At 39.2% G+C, this 15,511-nt stretch overlaps 1 protein-coding gene across 3 annotated transcripts in view; it reads right to left on the bottom strand.

Annotated features, from left to right (window-relative positions):
• Positions 1-15,511, bottom strand: part of EML5 (echinoderm microtubule associated protein like 5) — a 197,032-nt gene that overhangs the window by 66,599 nt on the left and 114,922 nt on the right. For all 3 annotated transcript variants that reach the window (XM_025391288.1, XM_025391287.1, XM_025391286.1), the window contains exon 21: positions 11,170-11,311. In XM_025391288.1, the coding sequence (XP_025247073.1) occupies positions 11,170-11,311 (142 nt within the window). The remainder of the gene's footprint in view (positions 1-11,169; positions 11,312-15,511) is intronic.

Genomic DNA, 15,511 nt, shown 5'->3' on the forward strand with positions numbered 1-15,511 from the left:
TGGAACATACCTCAAAATAATAATGATAAACCCCACAATGAGTATCATACTGAATGGGCAAAAGCTGGAAGCATTCCCCTTGAAAACTAGCACAAAACAAGGATGCTCTCTCTCACCACTCCTATTCAATATTGGAATTTCTGGCCAGGGCCCTCAGACAAAAGAAAGAAATAAAGTGTATTCCAATAGGAAGAGAGGAAGTAAAACTGTCTCTGTTTGCAGATGACATGATCACATATCTAGAAAACCCCATTATCTCGGCCCAAAAGTATCTTAAGCTGATAGGCAACTTCAACAAAGTCAAAGGATACAAAATCAATGTGCAAAAACTACCAGCATTCCTATATACCAACAATAGACAAACAGAGAGCCAAATCATGAATAAATTCACATTCACAATTGCTATGAAGAGAATAAAATACCTAGGAATATAGCTAACAAGGGAAGTGAAGGACCTCTTCAAAAACTACAAACCACTGCTCAAGGAAATAAAAGAGGACAGAAACAAATGAAATAATTTCATGCTCATACATAGGAAGAATCCATATTGTGAAATGGCCATACTGCCTGTATTAGTCTGTTCTCACACCGCTATGAAGAAATACCTGGCTGGGTGTGGTGGCTGACACCTATAATCCCAGCACTTTGCAAGGCTGAGGCAAGCAGATCACTTAGGGTCAGGAGTTGAAGACCAGCCTGGCCAACATAGTGAAACCCTGTCTCTACTAAAAGTACAAAAATTAGCTGGGCATGGTAGTGCATGTCTGTAATCTCAGCTACTCAGGAGGCTGAGGCAGGAGAATCACTTGAACCCAGGAGGCAGAAGTTGCAGTGAGCTCAGATTGTGCCACTGCACTCCAGCCTGGGCTAAAAAGGTGAGACTTCATCTCAAAAACAACAACAACAACAACAAAAACCCCAGAGACGTGGTAATTTATAAAGGAAAGAGATTTAATTGACTCACAGTTCTGCATTACTGAGGAGGCCCCACGAAACTTACAATCATAGCAGAAGGCAAAGGAGGAGCAGGCACTTTCTTCATAGGGCAGCAGAATGGAGTGAGTACAAGCAGGTGAAATCCCAGACAGATAAAACCATTAGATGTTGTGAAACTCACTATCACAAGAACAGCACAGGAAAGACCTGCCCCCATGATTCAATTACCTTCCACCAAGTCCCTCCCACAACACGTGTGAATTCAAGATGAGATTTGGGTGGGAATACAGCCAAACCATATCATTCTGATCCTGGCACCTCCCAAATCTCATGTCCTCACATTTCAAACCCAATCATGCCTTCCCAGCAGTCCACCAAAGTCTTAACTCATTTCACCATTAACTCAAAAGTCCACAGTCTAACATCTCATCTGGGACAAGGCAAGTCCCTTCCACCTATGAGCTTGTAAAATCAAAAGCAGTTAGTTACTTCCTAGATACAATGGGAATACAGGCTTTGGGTAATACAGCTGTTCCAAATCGGGGAGACTGGCCAAAACCAAGGGGTTACAGGCCCCATTGAAGTCCAAAATCCAGCAGGGCAGTCAGATCTTAAAGCTCCAGTGATCTCCTTTGACTCCATGTCTCACATCCAGGTCATGCTGATGCAAGAGGTGGGTTTCCATAGTCTTGGGCAGCTCCGCCCTCATGGCTTTGCAGAGTATAGCCCCCTTCCTGACTGCTTTCACGGGCTGGCATTGAGTGCCTGAGGCTTTTCCAGGCACATGGTGCAAGCTGTCTGGTGTTCTACCATTCTGGGGTCTGAAGGATGGTTGCCCTCTTCTCACACCTCCACTAGGCAGTGCCCCAGTAGGGACTCTGTATGGGGGCTCCGACCCCACATTTCCCTTTCACACTGCCCTAGCAGAGGTTCTCCACGAGGTCCCCACCCCTGCAGCAAACTTCTGCCTGGGCATCCAGGCATTTCCATACATCCTCTGAAATCTAGGTGGAGGTTCCCAAACCTCAATTCTTTACTTCTGTGTACCTGCAGGCTCAACACCACATGGAAGCTGCCAAGGCTTGGGGATTCTGATCTGAAGCAACAGTCCAAGCTGTACTTTGGCCCCTTTCAGCCATAGATGGAGCAGCTGGAATGCAGGGTACCAAGTCCCTAGGCTGCACAGAGTAGGTGGGACCTGGGCCTGGCCCGTGAAACCATCTTTTCCTCCTAGGCTTCCAGGCATCTGATGGGAAGGGCTGCCGTGAAGACTTCTGACATGCTCTGAAAACACTTTCCCCATTGTTTTGGGAATTAACATTCAGCTCCTCATTATTTATGCAAACTTCTGCAGCTGGCTTGAATTTCTCCTCAGAAAATGAGATATTCTTTTCTATCACAGTCAGGTTACAAATTTCCTGAACTTTTATGCTCTGGTTCCCTTTGAAAACTGAATACTTTAAACATCACCAAAGTCACCTCTTGAATACTTTGTTGCTTAGAAATTTCTTCCTCCAGATACCCTAAATCATCTCCCTCAAGTTCAAAGTTCCACAAATCTCTAGGGGAGAGGGAAAATGCCACCAGTCTCTTTGCTAAAACATAACAAGAGTCACCTTTGCTCCAGTTCCCAAACAAGTTCCTCATCTCCATCTGAGACCACCTTAGCCTGGATTTCATTGCCTGTATCATTATCAGCATTTTGGTCAAAGCCATTCTACAAGTCTCTAGGAAGTTCCAAACTTTCTCACATTTTCCTGTCTGTTTCTGAGCCCTCCAAACTGTTCCAACCTCTGCTTGTTACCCAGTTCCAAAGTTGCTTCCACATTTTCAGGTATCTTTTCAGCAGCATCCCACTCTACTGGTACCAATTTACTGTATTAGTCCGTTCTCACACTGCTATGAAGAAACACCTGAGATGGGGAAATTTGTAAAGGAAAGAGATTTAATTGACTCACAGTTCCACACTTCCTGAGTTCCAGGAAGCTTACAATCATGGCAGAAGGCAAAGGAAAGCAGGCATCTTCTTCACAGGGTGGCAGGCTAGAGTGAGTGCAAGCAGGTGAAATGCCAGACACATGAAACCATCAGATGTCATTGGACTCACTCTCATGAGAACAGCACGGGAAGACCTGCCCCCATGATTCAATTACCTCCCATCAGGTCCCTCCCACAACATGTGGGAATTCAAGATGAGATTTTGGTGGGGACACAGCCAAACTGTATCACTGCTCAAGGTAATTTATAGATTCAATGGTCAGAAATAAGACCACATATCTATGACCGTTTGATCTTTGACAAACCTGAAAAAAACAAGTAATGGGGAAAGGATTTTCTATTTATTTATTTGTTTGTTTGTATTTTTTCTGAGACAGAGTCTTGCTCTGTCTCTCAGGATGGAGTACAGTGGCATGATCTCGGCTCACTGCAACCTTCACCTCCTGGGTTCAAGCAATTCTCTTGCCTAAGCCTCCCAAGTAGCTAGGACTACAGGCACACACCACCACAACTGGCTAATTTTTGTATTTTTAGTAGATACAGGGTCTCACCATGTTGGTCAGACTGGTCTCAGACTCCTGAGCTCACGTGATCTGCCCACCTTGGCCTCCCAAAGTGCTAGGATTACAGGCATGAGTCACCACACCGGCCAGATTTCCTATTTAATAAATGGTGCTGGGAAAACTGGCTAGCCACATGCATAAAATTGAAACTGGACCCCTTCCTTACACCTTATACAAAAATTAACTCAAGATGGATTAAAGACTTAAATGTAAAACCCAAAACTATAAAAACCCTCGAAGAAAATCTAGGCAATACCATTCAGGACACAGGTACAGGCAAAGATTTAATGAAAATGTCAAAAGCAATTGCAACAAAAGCAAAAATTGACAAATGGGATCTAATTAAAATAAAGAGCTTCATCACAGCAAAAGAAACTATCATCAGAATGATAAGGCAACCTACAGAATGGGAGAAAATTTTTTGCAATCTGTCCATCTGACAAAGGTCTAGTATCTAGAATCTACAAGGAACTTAAAAAAAATTCACAAGAAATAACCCCATTAAAAGGTGGGCAAAGGACATGAGCAGACAGTTCTCAAAAGAAGACATTTATGCAGCCGAGAAACATATTTAAAAAAGCTCAACATCACTGATCATTAGAGAAATGCAAATCAAAACCACATTGAGATACCATCTCACACCAGTCAGAATGGCGATGATTAAATAGTCAAGAAACAACAGATGCTGCTAAGGCTGTGGAGAAATAGGAACACTTTTACTCTGTTGGTGGGAATGTAAATTAGCTCAAACATTGTGGAAGACAGTGTGGTGATTCCTCAAAGACCTAGAACCAGAAACACCATCTGACCCAGCAATGTCATCACTGAGTATACACAAAGGAATAGAAATCATTCTATTACAAAGATACTTGCACACATATGTTCACTGCAGCACTATTCACAATAACAAAGACATGGAATCAACTCAAAAAGAAAATGTGGTACATATACACCATGGAATACTATGCAGCCATAAAAAGTAACAAGATCATGTCCTTTGTGGGGACATGGATGGAGCTGGAAGCTATTATCCTCAGCAAACTAACACAGGAACAGAAAACCAAATACTGCATGTTCTCCTTTATAAGTGGGAGCTGAACAATAAGAACATAAGGATACAGGGTGAGGAACACACACTGGGGCCTGTTGGGGGGCAGGGGGGCGGGAGAGCATTGGGATAAACAGCTAATGCACATGGAGCTTAGTATCTAGGTGATGGGTTGACAGGTGCAACAAGCCATCATGGCACATGTTTTCCTATGTGACAAACCTGCACATCCTGCACATGTATCCCAGAACTTAAAATAACGTAAAATTAAAAAAAAATTTTTAAGCCACATCTGCCCTAACAGTATAGGAGACTAGTCTTGCACCTGAACCTCCTAGACAAAACTGGAATTCATGAAGGGACGTACATTAATTGTACTCATTACAGTACTAGCTTTCAAATTTTTATGTTAATTTTAGGTTCCAAAATACTCATAGTGATAATCTAATACCATTATTTCCAAATTTAAAAAAAAATGTTATCTCTGAATCATTAGCATCCAGAGTAAACATGGGTTATATAGTTTTTTGAAAAATTTTCTTCCCTCAAGTTTCACAGAGATAATGGTCAACTAAGCAAAATGGATACTGTGAGAAAAATTCTTACTCTAGTTTGAAGACTTTTTGAACACTGGAATATGAACACAGTATTGGTTTCCTAGAGGCTGTAACAAATTACCATAAACTGTGTGTCCTAAAACAACAAAAATTCATTCTCTCACAGTTCTGGAGACTAGAAATCTGAAATCAAGATGTTGGCAGAGCTATGCTCTATTGTGAAAGTTCTTGGGAATAATCCTTCCTTGTTCTCTCTAGCTTCTGGTGGTTGTAGCAATCCTTGGTGCTCCTTGGTTTATAGGTACATCACTCCAATCCTCTGCTTCCATCATCATGCTGCATTCTCCCAGTGTGTCTGTGTCCCTATATCTTCACATGGCCTTCTTATAAGGACATCAGTCATTGGATTTAGAGCCCAACCAAATCTGGTATGCCTTTGCCTTAAGCTGATTATATCTGCTAAGACTCTATTTCTAAATGAGGACACATTCACAAGTACTGGGGGGTTAGAACTTCAACATATTTTTTCAGGGGGACACAACTCAACTCACAACAAATACAATAGTAATGAATTATAATTTCCTTCTACAAATCATAAATCTAAAGACAATATAACCTGGAAATGTTTTCTTTAAAATAAATATTATAGCTTGCTATCAAAAAAGGGGCTATAGCCAGGCATGGTGGCTCATGCTTGTAATCTCAGCACTTTGGGAGGCTGAGGTGGGTGAATCACTTGAGGTCAGGAGTTCAAGACCAGCCTGGCCAACATGGTGAAACTCCGTCTCTACTAAACATACAAAAATAAGCCAGCCATGGTGGTGCACACCTGTAGTCCCTGTTACTCAGGAGGCTGAGGCAGGAGAATCGCTTGAACTCGGGAGGTGGAGGATGCATTGAACCAAAATCACGCCACTGCACTCCAGCCTGGGTGACAGAGCAAGGCTCCATCTCAAAGAATAAAAATAAAAAATAAAAAAATAAAGGTGCTATAGTCCCTACAAAAAAACCTGTTTCAAAAAAAAGTCCTCGAAGCCATCAAACAAGAGATAGTATTATCTGATGATAAAAGAGTCACAGGAAATTTAGAACTGGATTATACTTATTTTTTCACCATTACTCTGACTAGTGTATAGAGTAGTGTATAGTATAGTGTAGTGTATAGTAAGGGCCTTTTAGGTCATTGGAAAAATTTGCTCAAAATTAATTACTTTTCAACTCAATAATATCATTAATAAACTTTGCTCTTCAAGGTTGCTTTAAAAGAAACATCAATTATTTTATTTCAGTGTTTTATGCTGAAACTTTCTTCATTTTTCACCTCGAGCCAGGAGTTAGAGACCAGCCTGGGCAACAGGGTAAAATCTCATGTCTACACAAAATACAAAAATTAGCTAGTAAAAAATTATTGGTAATAATTTATCGATAATTAAAATACTGCACAGCTATACTTACATTGTTATGATTTTGTCTTTTTATATTTCAATATACTAAACATTAAATTATATATTTAGTTTCACTAATCTTACTTTAAATTTTTTTGACTCATGAATATCGTAAGAAATAAAATACAGATATTTAATTACATGCAATTTTTTTTGGCAAAAATTCTCCAAACAGCATATTGTCATTTTCTTCTAGTATTACAACCATATCTCAGGAGAAAAACAGAGAAACCTTTTTTTAAAAATGTGTCTGGCAATAAAGACTTTATGAAAGAAGCTTATCTAACCTGGCCTGGGTTCTTCATAGAGGAGGAAAAATCATACTTGAGAATTCACAAACACAGGGTGGCTTTCGCAAACCTTAGATTCAAATTTATACTAATTACATGATTTATGTAATCCCAGTTAAATAAATTTTCAGTGGTTCTTGATGGTAGCACACAAGACACCTGAAGAAAGAAACACATAATCTCTACAGAACCACACACCCTCGATGCAGACATCATGGGATTCCCACAGGTAAAGCCCAATCAAACATGAACTTACAATACAAATTTAAAATGCACAAGAAGGTGGACCACTAGGAGGGAGTCAGCAGAAAAAAAACAAACAAACAAACAAGAAAACATCCAAAGAATGGGAAGAAAAACACGGCATAATGAGATCCTTGGAGATAATTAGATTTTATATTCTTTATCTGAAATGGGTAGTTAAGATTAAAGATAGAAAAGAGTAGATCTAAAATATAAACAAGAAGTATGACATTAAAATATCTCAGGCAAACTTGAAAACAAATAGAAGTTATAAAAGTGACAATTATCAAAATTAACTAATGGGTAGGTTAAAAACAGATGGGAATGAAATGCTATAAAAAGAATTAAAAACTAGAATAAAGATCTAAACAATTACACAGATGCTACACAGAGACAGACAGAAAACATGAGATGAGCAAGACGAGGACTCATAGTGTAGAATTAAAAAACAGAAAGTCCATTATAAACTCGGAATTGGCCAGGTGCCGTGGCTCATGCCTGTAATCCCAGCACTTTGGGATGCCACGGTGGGCAGATCATGAGGTCAGGAGATCAAGACCAGCCTGGCCAAGACGGTGAAACCCCTTCTCTACTAAAGACACAAAAATTAGCCAGGCATGGTGGTGGGTGCCTATAATCCCAGCTACTCGGGAGGCTGAGGCAGAACCACTTGAACCCAGGAGGTGGAGGTTGCAGTGAGTTGAGATTGCAACACTGCACTCCAGCCTGGGCAACAGAGCAAGACTCTGTCTTGAAAAAAAAAAAAAACAAACTCAGATTTGATTATAATTAAAACTTAAATCTGGAGGATATAAGTTTTTAACAGAAACTTTCCAATATGTATGGCCAGAAGCAGTGGCTCATACCTGTAATCCCAACACTTTGGAAGGCTGAAGCAGGTGGATCACCTGAAGTCAGGAGTTCGAGACCAGTCTGGCCAACATGGCAAAACCGTGTCTTTACTAAAAACACAAAAAATTAGCTGGGCATGGTGGCAGCTGCCTGTAATCCCAGCTACTTGGGAGGCTGAGCCAGGAGAATAGCTTGAACCTAGGAGGTGGAGGTGGCAGTGAGCCAAGATTATGCCATTGCACTCCAGCCTGGGCAACAAGAGTGAAACTCCATCTCAAAAAAAGAGAAACTTTCCAATATGTCATTATATAGAAAAGTGCAAAAGGCTGGCAAAAATTTAGAAAGCATTTACTTCATGAACATTAAGAATATAAACATTAGGTCGGGCACAGTGGTTCACACCTGTCATCCCAGCACCTTGGGAGGCCAAGGCAGGCTTGAGCCAGGAGTTAGAGACCAGCCTGGGCAACATGGTAAAATCTCATGTCTACACAAAATACAAAAATTAGCTAGGTGTGGTGGTGCATGCCTGCAGTTCCAGCTATTCAGGAGGCTGAGATGGGAGGATCACTCAGCTTGGCAGGTGGAAGTTGCAGAGATTGTGCCACTGTACTCCAGCCTGGGTGACAGAGTAAAACACTGTCTCAAAAAAAAAAAAAAAATCATAATCACTAAGCCATGTTGCATTTTTATACTTCTTTAACTGATTGCCATAAAATTGAGCTGTTTGCTAGAAATTTTCCTATGACAAGCTACTTTAACTATAGTGAATTATTTTTTATAAAATGTTAAGTCTCAGGATCATAATAGATGTACATTCATTTGTTGAGGAAAACAGTATTTGCTTATTGAATGATTCAAAGAGATACTATGTTTTATAATATTTAATCCGGCATGACTTTAGTGATCTTGTCATAATTAACCAGTATAAAACCACACATATCCCTTTTAAGTTAAAATCCACCTGTTTTCCTCTTGAATCAATGATAGAAATTAAAATAAAGGTGAATATAGAAGAATATATATAAGTTTTTGACACAGGGTCTCACTTTGTCACCTAGGCTGGAGTGCAGTGGCGTGTTCATGGCTCACTGCAGCCTTGGCTTGCTGGGCTCAAGCAGTCCTCCTGCTTCAGCCCCCCAAGTAGCTGGGACTACAGATGCACGCCACCACGCCCAGCTAATTTTTGTGTTTTTTTGTAGAGACAGGATTTTTCCACTCCTGAGCTCGAGCAATCTGCCCACCTTGGCCTCTCAAAGTGCTGAGATTACAGGCATAAGCCACCGTGTCTGGCCCTTACGAAGAATATTTAAAAACAAAAATATAGAATCATGAATTTTCTATACAACCTAACGTAAAGATCTTGTCCTAGAAGGAGCCACTAACACCAGCAGACAATTTTTCAGTACTAATATAAGACATACATCCACAGATTCGGAAAGCACAACAAATCCTAAGCAGCATACATGAATTCAGAGACATGCATGATGTTATTAAACCACACAACTGCAGAATAAAGTAAAAGAGAGAAGTGGAAACAAGAAGACTCATATATTTCAACCAAGAACTCCAGAAGCAGTTGTATTAGCATTTAAGAATGAGAGTAAAAAATCAAAATGTGTTCAGACTAGTGGTATACTAAGGTCAGGGTGGTTGTAACAGTTTATTCTAAGTGTCAATATGCTGCCTATAGAGAACTTTTAAATAATAATAATAAAACTGAATAAAAATTAATCTGCTTTTTAGGAACAGTGATGTCAGTGACAAAATACTTTTGCTGCCAGGATAGACCACTTCCACCATTCTGCCCTTGATAAACCACTGATTCAGACAAAAGGAGCTAAGTAAATTTCTAACAAATCTTTCATTAAAGAAACTCTAAGGTAGGAAAAAGAAAATGATAAAAGCAAAAAGTATGATATCCAAGAAGAAAAGGTAAACAAAGAAATGTATAAGCACAAAAAATCCTGAATAAACAATGACTGAATAAAACAATAATAATGACAATTGAAGGGGGTTATTGAGGGTAAAAAAAATTCAAAGCTGGGCATCAATAACTAAAAAAGGGGAGGACAGTGACCAGAGTTCAAGTGTTCTAGAGACTGTGATAAACTTTAGATTATTAGTTGTTTATATATTAAATACTTAACGGTAACTCTAAAAGAGAATAGACCATGACTTTTAAGTCAATAGAAGAATTACAATTCATGCTACCTATCTTCAAACTGGCCTTTACTGTGGTTAGATAATCCTTGCCTTCATCTGTTGATGCCATTTATATATATATATATATATATATATATATATATTTGTTTTTTCTTTGAGACAGGGTCTCATTCTGTCCCCCAGGCTGGAGTGCAGGAACATGATCTCTGCTCACTGCAACCTCTGCCTCCCAAGTTCAAAAGACCCTCCCACCTCCACTTCCCAAGGACCTGGGACTATGGTCATGTGCCATCATGCCTGGCTAATTTTTGTACTTTGTGTAGAGACAGAGTTTCGCCATGTTGCCCAGGCTGGTCTTGAACTCCTGAGCTCAAGTGATCCTCCTGCCTCGGCCTCCCAACGTGTGCTGGGATTACAGACGTGAGCCACCATGCCCAGCCTTGCTATCATATTTTTTACAGTAACTATTCCTAACTTTTGCAACTAGCACTCTTCCTATAGTATCCTCATCCTATAATATTCCCTGCCACTTTGCTTAGAAACTCGAAGCTGCCCATATATCTTCAACTACCCTAGGTTAATAGTAACGGCCTTGCTCCTATAATTGAGCCTTGCCCATCTCTCTACCTGACAGCTTCATCTGCCTCCTACAAATGGACTAAGTTCTATTTACAATATCCTTCCCTCAACTGTCTACCCTCTTAGTTTCCAGTTCTTTTTTGATTTTATTTTTAGTCCCCACTATGCCTTAGAAAAGTTTCCAGTTCTAAATTATGTATAATCCATAGTCACAAAGGAGAGAAAAACTTAGCTTCTGTTTACTTCCTATATTCTTTATTCAACAAGTTATTGGAAATTTGCTCAGTTTAGGCATGATGATAGGAGGTCCCATAAAGCAAAGACTGAGTACAATTACATTTCTCTATGTGGCACCATGAGCAAGTAGACGTTGGATAAATATTTCAACATATTTAAAGTCTTTTTAAAATGTGCCTAGTCTTGCTTTCTTATATTTGTAAAGGTTAGAAAACGTGACAGCTTAACCTATGTTCAAGTCTAAGAGCCTCTTACCCTTTTTCAGCTTCCGGACAGCCAACATACAATGACTAGGAGAGAGATCCCATATTCTTAAGGTTTTATCATCACTTACAGTAGCACAGATGGGCAGATAAGGGTGTGTAGCTAAACCCCACACCTCTCCTTCCATGTGTCCCTATAAAGAAAACATAGGATCAATTTAGTGTATGCATGTGTGTGTGTATTTATACACAGTTTTATTTAGAATAAAGCTAAAGATAACATTCAATAATATGTGAAAATAGATAGGATACTGAATAGTGAGTAAGTCTAACAAAACTTTTCTGTTTATCTTTGGGAAACACAATAAAATATCTCTGTAACAACTTTAGCTCCACAATTACAATATAATCAAGTGACAATTAAAGTTAGCTTGTAATCCTAAAACATTCTCTGGGTGGAGAGAATAGGAATCGGCTGCTCTGGAATGTTAGTAATTGCCACACAGGAGGCACTTTCCTGCATCAGAGAATGAGGAGCTCCACAGACCTGCTCACCAGTGAAACTAGTAAAAATCAATTAAAAAAAAACACAACCATTTAAAGTCTCTGAAAATAGTTCCAAGGAGATGCAACAAAGGAAGGAACATTTATTCAAGAAAATCTGCCAAAATTTGTTAAGAACAGTGAGAGTCTATGGTATTTAAACTGAGATCCACTCCCTTCCTCTCTCCTTATCTAGATGGAAACTCCGAGACTGATGCAACCAAGAACACTAGGCTCTCCCTCCCTAGAGCTCCCGCTCAGAGCGCTATCTTCCCAGGCAGGGCAGGATGTCAGCATTTCTCATCCTGCCCTCAGTCTCCTGTTGCTGAGGCTAAATTCTTACTGAGCTCAGCTGACAGATGAGAGATAGCTTCTGCCCAGCCCCTCCTCCAGATGGAGGCTCTACTTTGGATATGGTGCCTCTGAGAATAATGGGGTCCTGGTGGTAACTCAGGAACAGCTGAGACTACTGTCCACTGTCCCCTCTCCCCTTACCAAGTACTCAGGGCCTAAAGCCTGAGATACTCGAAGATAAGAATTCCATTGACCTCACTCTCAACTCCAGAGCCCTAGTTCAGAGATTTTGCCTGGAGGGAGAGAGAACCAGAAAACCAGATAGCTCCTAATCTCTTCTCAAACAACTGACTTCACTTACAGAGGAGTGCGAAAAAGCTCATGTGTAAGTATGCTCTCAAAAATGGTGAAAATTGTTTTGAAAATTTCTTAACTATTCTTGAATATTTTTTCTTCTATATGGTTTTTAATATGTTTCCAGAATTTGTAAAAAAAAATCTAATAAAAAGTAATTGGGAGGAGACTGGTAGGCTCACTGGAAATATAGGCTAAACTGTAGGCCAGCTAGTTTGTCCAAGAGAACTAGCTGGGAGGAGCCTGCTTGGAGTCAGAAACAAACCTCAAACACTAACCTTGGGAAGTATCCCTTTAAAGGAACCTGAATTTGATTGGTTTAGCCTGTGGCACAATTTATACCTGAGGAAAATGTTGAAAACTGAAAACAATAGAGCAATAAGCTAGCAATTAAAGGAGTTTAACAGTTGGGTGTGGTCTGGGAAAGAGACAAAGATGAGGGAACCCTTCCTGAATTATATTATAAAGTCATTATTACCCTGATATTAAAGCCTGATTTCTTGTGATATCAAAGATATCACAAGAAAACTAAAGACCAATATCCCTTATAAATACTAATGCTAAAATCTTCAACAAAATAGTGGCAAACCAAATCCAATACATATAAAAAATTAGATACCACAACCAAGTAGGATTTATCCTAGGAATGCAAGATTGACATTACATAAAAAATCAATGAATGTAATATACTACATCAACAGAATTAAAAATGAAAACCACATGATCAGCTTAATAGACACAGAAAAATTGACAAATCCCTCCCCATCTATGATGAAAATGCTCCTCAAACTTGGAATAAAAGGGTAGTAACTCCTCAACTTAAAATTAGTAAGGAGCATCTATGAAAAACCCAAGTTAACATTATACTCAATGGTGGAGGACTAGATGCTTTCACTCTAAGACCAGGAACAAGACAAGGATGTTCTGTTCTCACCACTTACATTTAACAGTGTACTGGAGGTTCTAGTCAGGACAATGGGACAAGAAAAAGAAGTAGCAGGCATCCAGATTGGACAAGAAGAAGTAAAACTACGTGTATTTACAGATGACATAATCTTGTATACAGAAAATCCTAAATAATCCACTATAAAACTATCAGAACTAATAAATGAGGTCAGCAAGTTTACAGGTTATAAGGTTAATGTGAAAATCTACTGCATTTTGATATACAAGAAATGAATAATATACAATCAAAATTAAGAAAACAATTGTATTTATAACAGCATTAAAAATAATGAAAGTTAAAAATAAATTTAACAAAATGAGTGCAAGATCTATACACTGAAAACTACAATACACTCAGAAAAAGTTAAAAGAAGATCTAATTAAATAGGGAGCTTATCCCATGTTCATGGACTGAAAGACTTAATGTTATGATGGCACTTACTCCCCAAAGTGATCCATGGAATAATGCTGCTACAAACACTGTACAGTTTGTTGTTGTTGTTGTTAAATATATGTAAACACTTCTGTAGGGTACATATATTCCTATACTTGTAATTACTATCATTTTATAATATTTTTATTTCTAGCATGGAGAGTTTCTCAAAGTTTTCTTAACTATTCTTGAATATTTTTTCTTCTATATGGTTTTTAATGTCTTTCCAGAATTTGTAAAAAATCTAATATTTTGATTGTGATTAAATTTATATAACTTATTTCTTTTATTCTTTAGTAAAATCTTACAGTTTTGTTAACACAGGTCGAGTATATTTTTAGCTATATTTATTCCCCGTTACTGTATTTTTTGTGTGTGTGAGCACCATTCTTTTAAAGAAATGAGGACTCCCTCTGTCACTCAGGCTGCCATGCAGTGGTGCAATCATAGCTCACTGCACCCTTGAACTCCTGGGCTCAAGTGATCCTCCTACATTAGCCTCCTGAGTAGCTGGGACTACACATGTGTGCAAGAAAACCCAGCTAATTTTATTTAGAGGTGTGTGTGTGGGGTGGGGGGTCTCACTATGTTGCCCAGGCTGATCTTGAACACTCGGCTTCAAGTGATTCTCCCACCTCAGCCTCCTGAGTAGCTGGGATTATTGGCATGAGCAACTGCACCTGGTGCAAGTAACATTTTATTTATTTATTTATTTATTTATTTATTTATTTATTTATTGAGAGGGAATCTTGCTCTGTTGCCCAGGCTGGAGTGCAGTGGCACGATCTTGGCTCACTGGAACCTCCACCTCCCAGGTTCAACCAATTCTCCTGCCTCAGCCTCCTGAGTAGCTGTGATTACAGGCGCCTGCCACCATGCCTGGCTAATTTTTGTATTTTTAGTAGAGACAGAGTTTCACCACATTAGCCAGGTTGGTCTCAAACCTGTGATCCACCTGCCTGAGCCTCCCAAAGTGCTGGGATTACAGGTGTGAGCCACGGTGCCCAGCCAGCAAGTAGCATTTTTAATATCATATCTTCTAACTAGTTATTGCTAGTGTATAGAAACACTATTGATTTTTATAAGTGGATTTTGCATCTAATCACTTTACAGAACTCTTTAATTAGTTCTAATATTTTTTCAGTTTATTCCCTTGATATTCAAGGTATAGGGTTATAACACCCAAAAATACCAATACTGTTGTCCATTCCTTTCCAACACATACACCTTAATTAGTGTTTTGTTTTACTGGATTGGCTAAGACCTCACACAAAATGCTGGACAATAATGGTGTGATCTGGTATCCTTATCTTGTTTCCAATCTCAAGAAGAAAATAAGACAATTGAAATCTTGAACTCTACAATAAATACTAAAAACAACAGGACATTTAAAAAAATTTTAACTGGGAGGCCAAAGGTTCGGCGCTTTAGGTTCCTATTTAAGCAAACCAAAGCCCAATGTAAACAGTGAAATGAAACTAGAGACTATGCCAATCAGAATCTGCCAACCAATCTCTAAGTGAGGTCTTTCCATTCTAACCAATCAAATACATTTTTTTTTTGTTTTACTTCCGGACTCAGCCTATAAAATCTCACTGCCCACACTGCTACAGTGGATCTCTCTGAGCCTTTTCCAGTGCTGCCTAATTCATGATTTTTTTTTTTTTTTTTTTTCTGAGACAGGGTCTTACTATGTTGCTCATGCTGGGCTCAAGCAATCTGCCCACCTCATCTTCCCAAACTCCTGGGCTCAAGTGATCTGCTTGCCTCAGCCTCCCAAAATGCTGAGATTACAGGCATGAGCCACCAAGCCAGCCCTCTTTTA

The sequence above is a fragment of the Theropithecus gelada genome, chromosome 7b (genome assembly GCF_003255815.1).
Source record: "Theropithecus gelada isolate Dixy chromosome 7b, Tgel_1.0, whole genome shotgun sequence".
In the NCBI taxonomy this organism is placed as follows: Eukaryota; Metazoa; Chordata; class Mammalia; order Primates; family Cercopithecidae; genus Theropithecus; species Theropithecus gelada.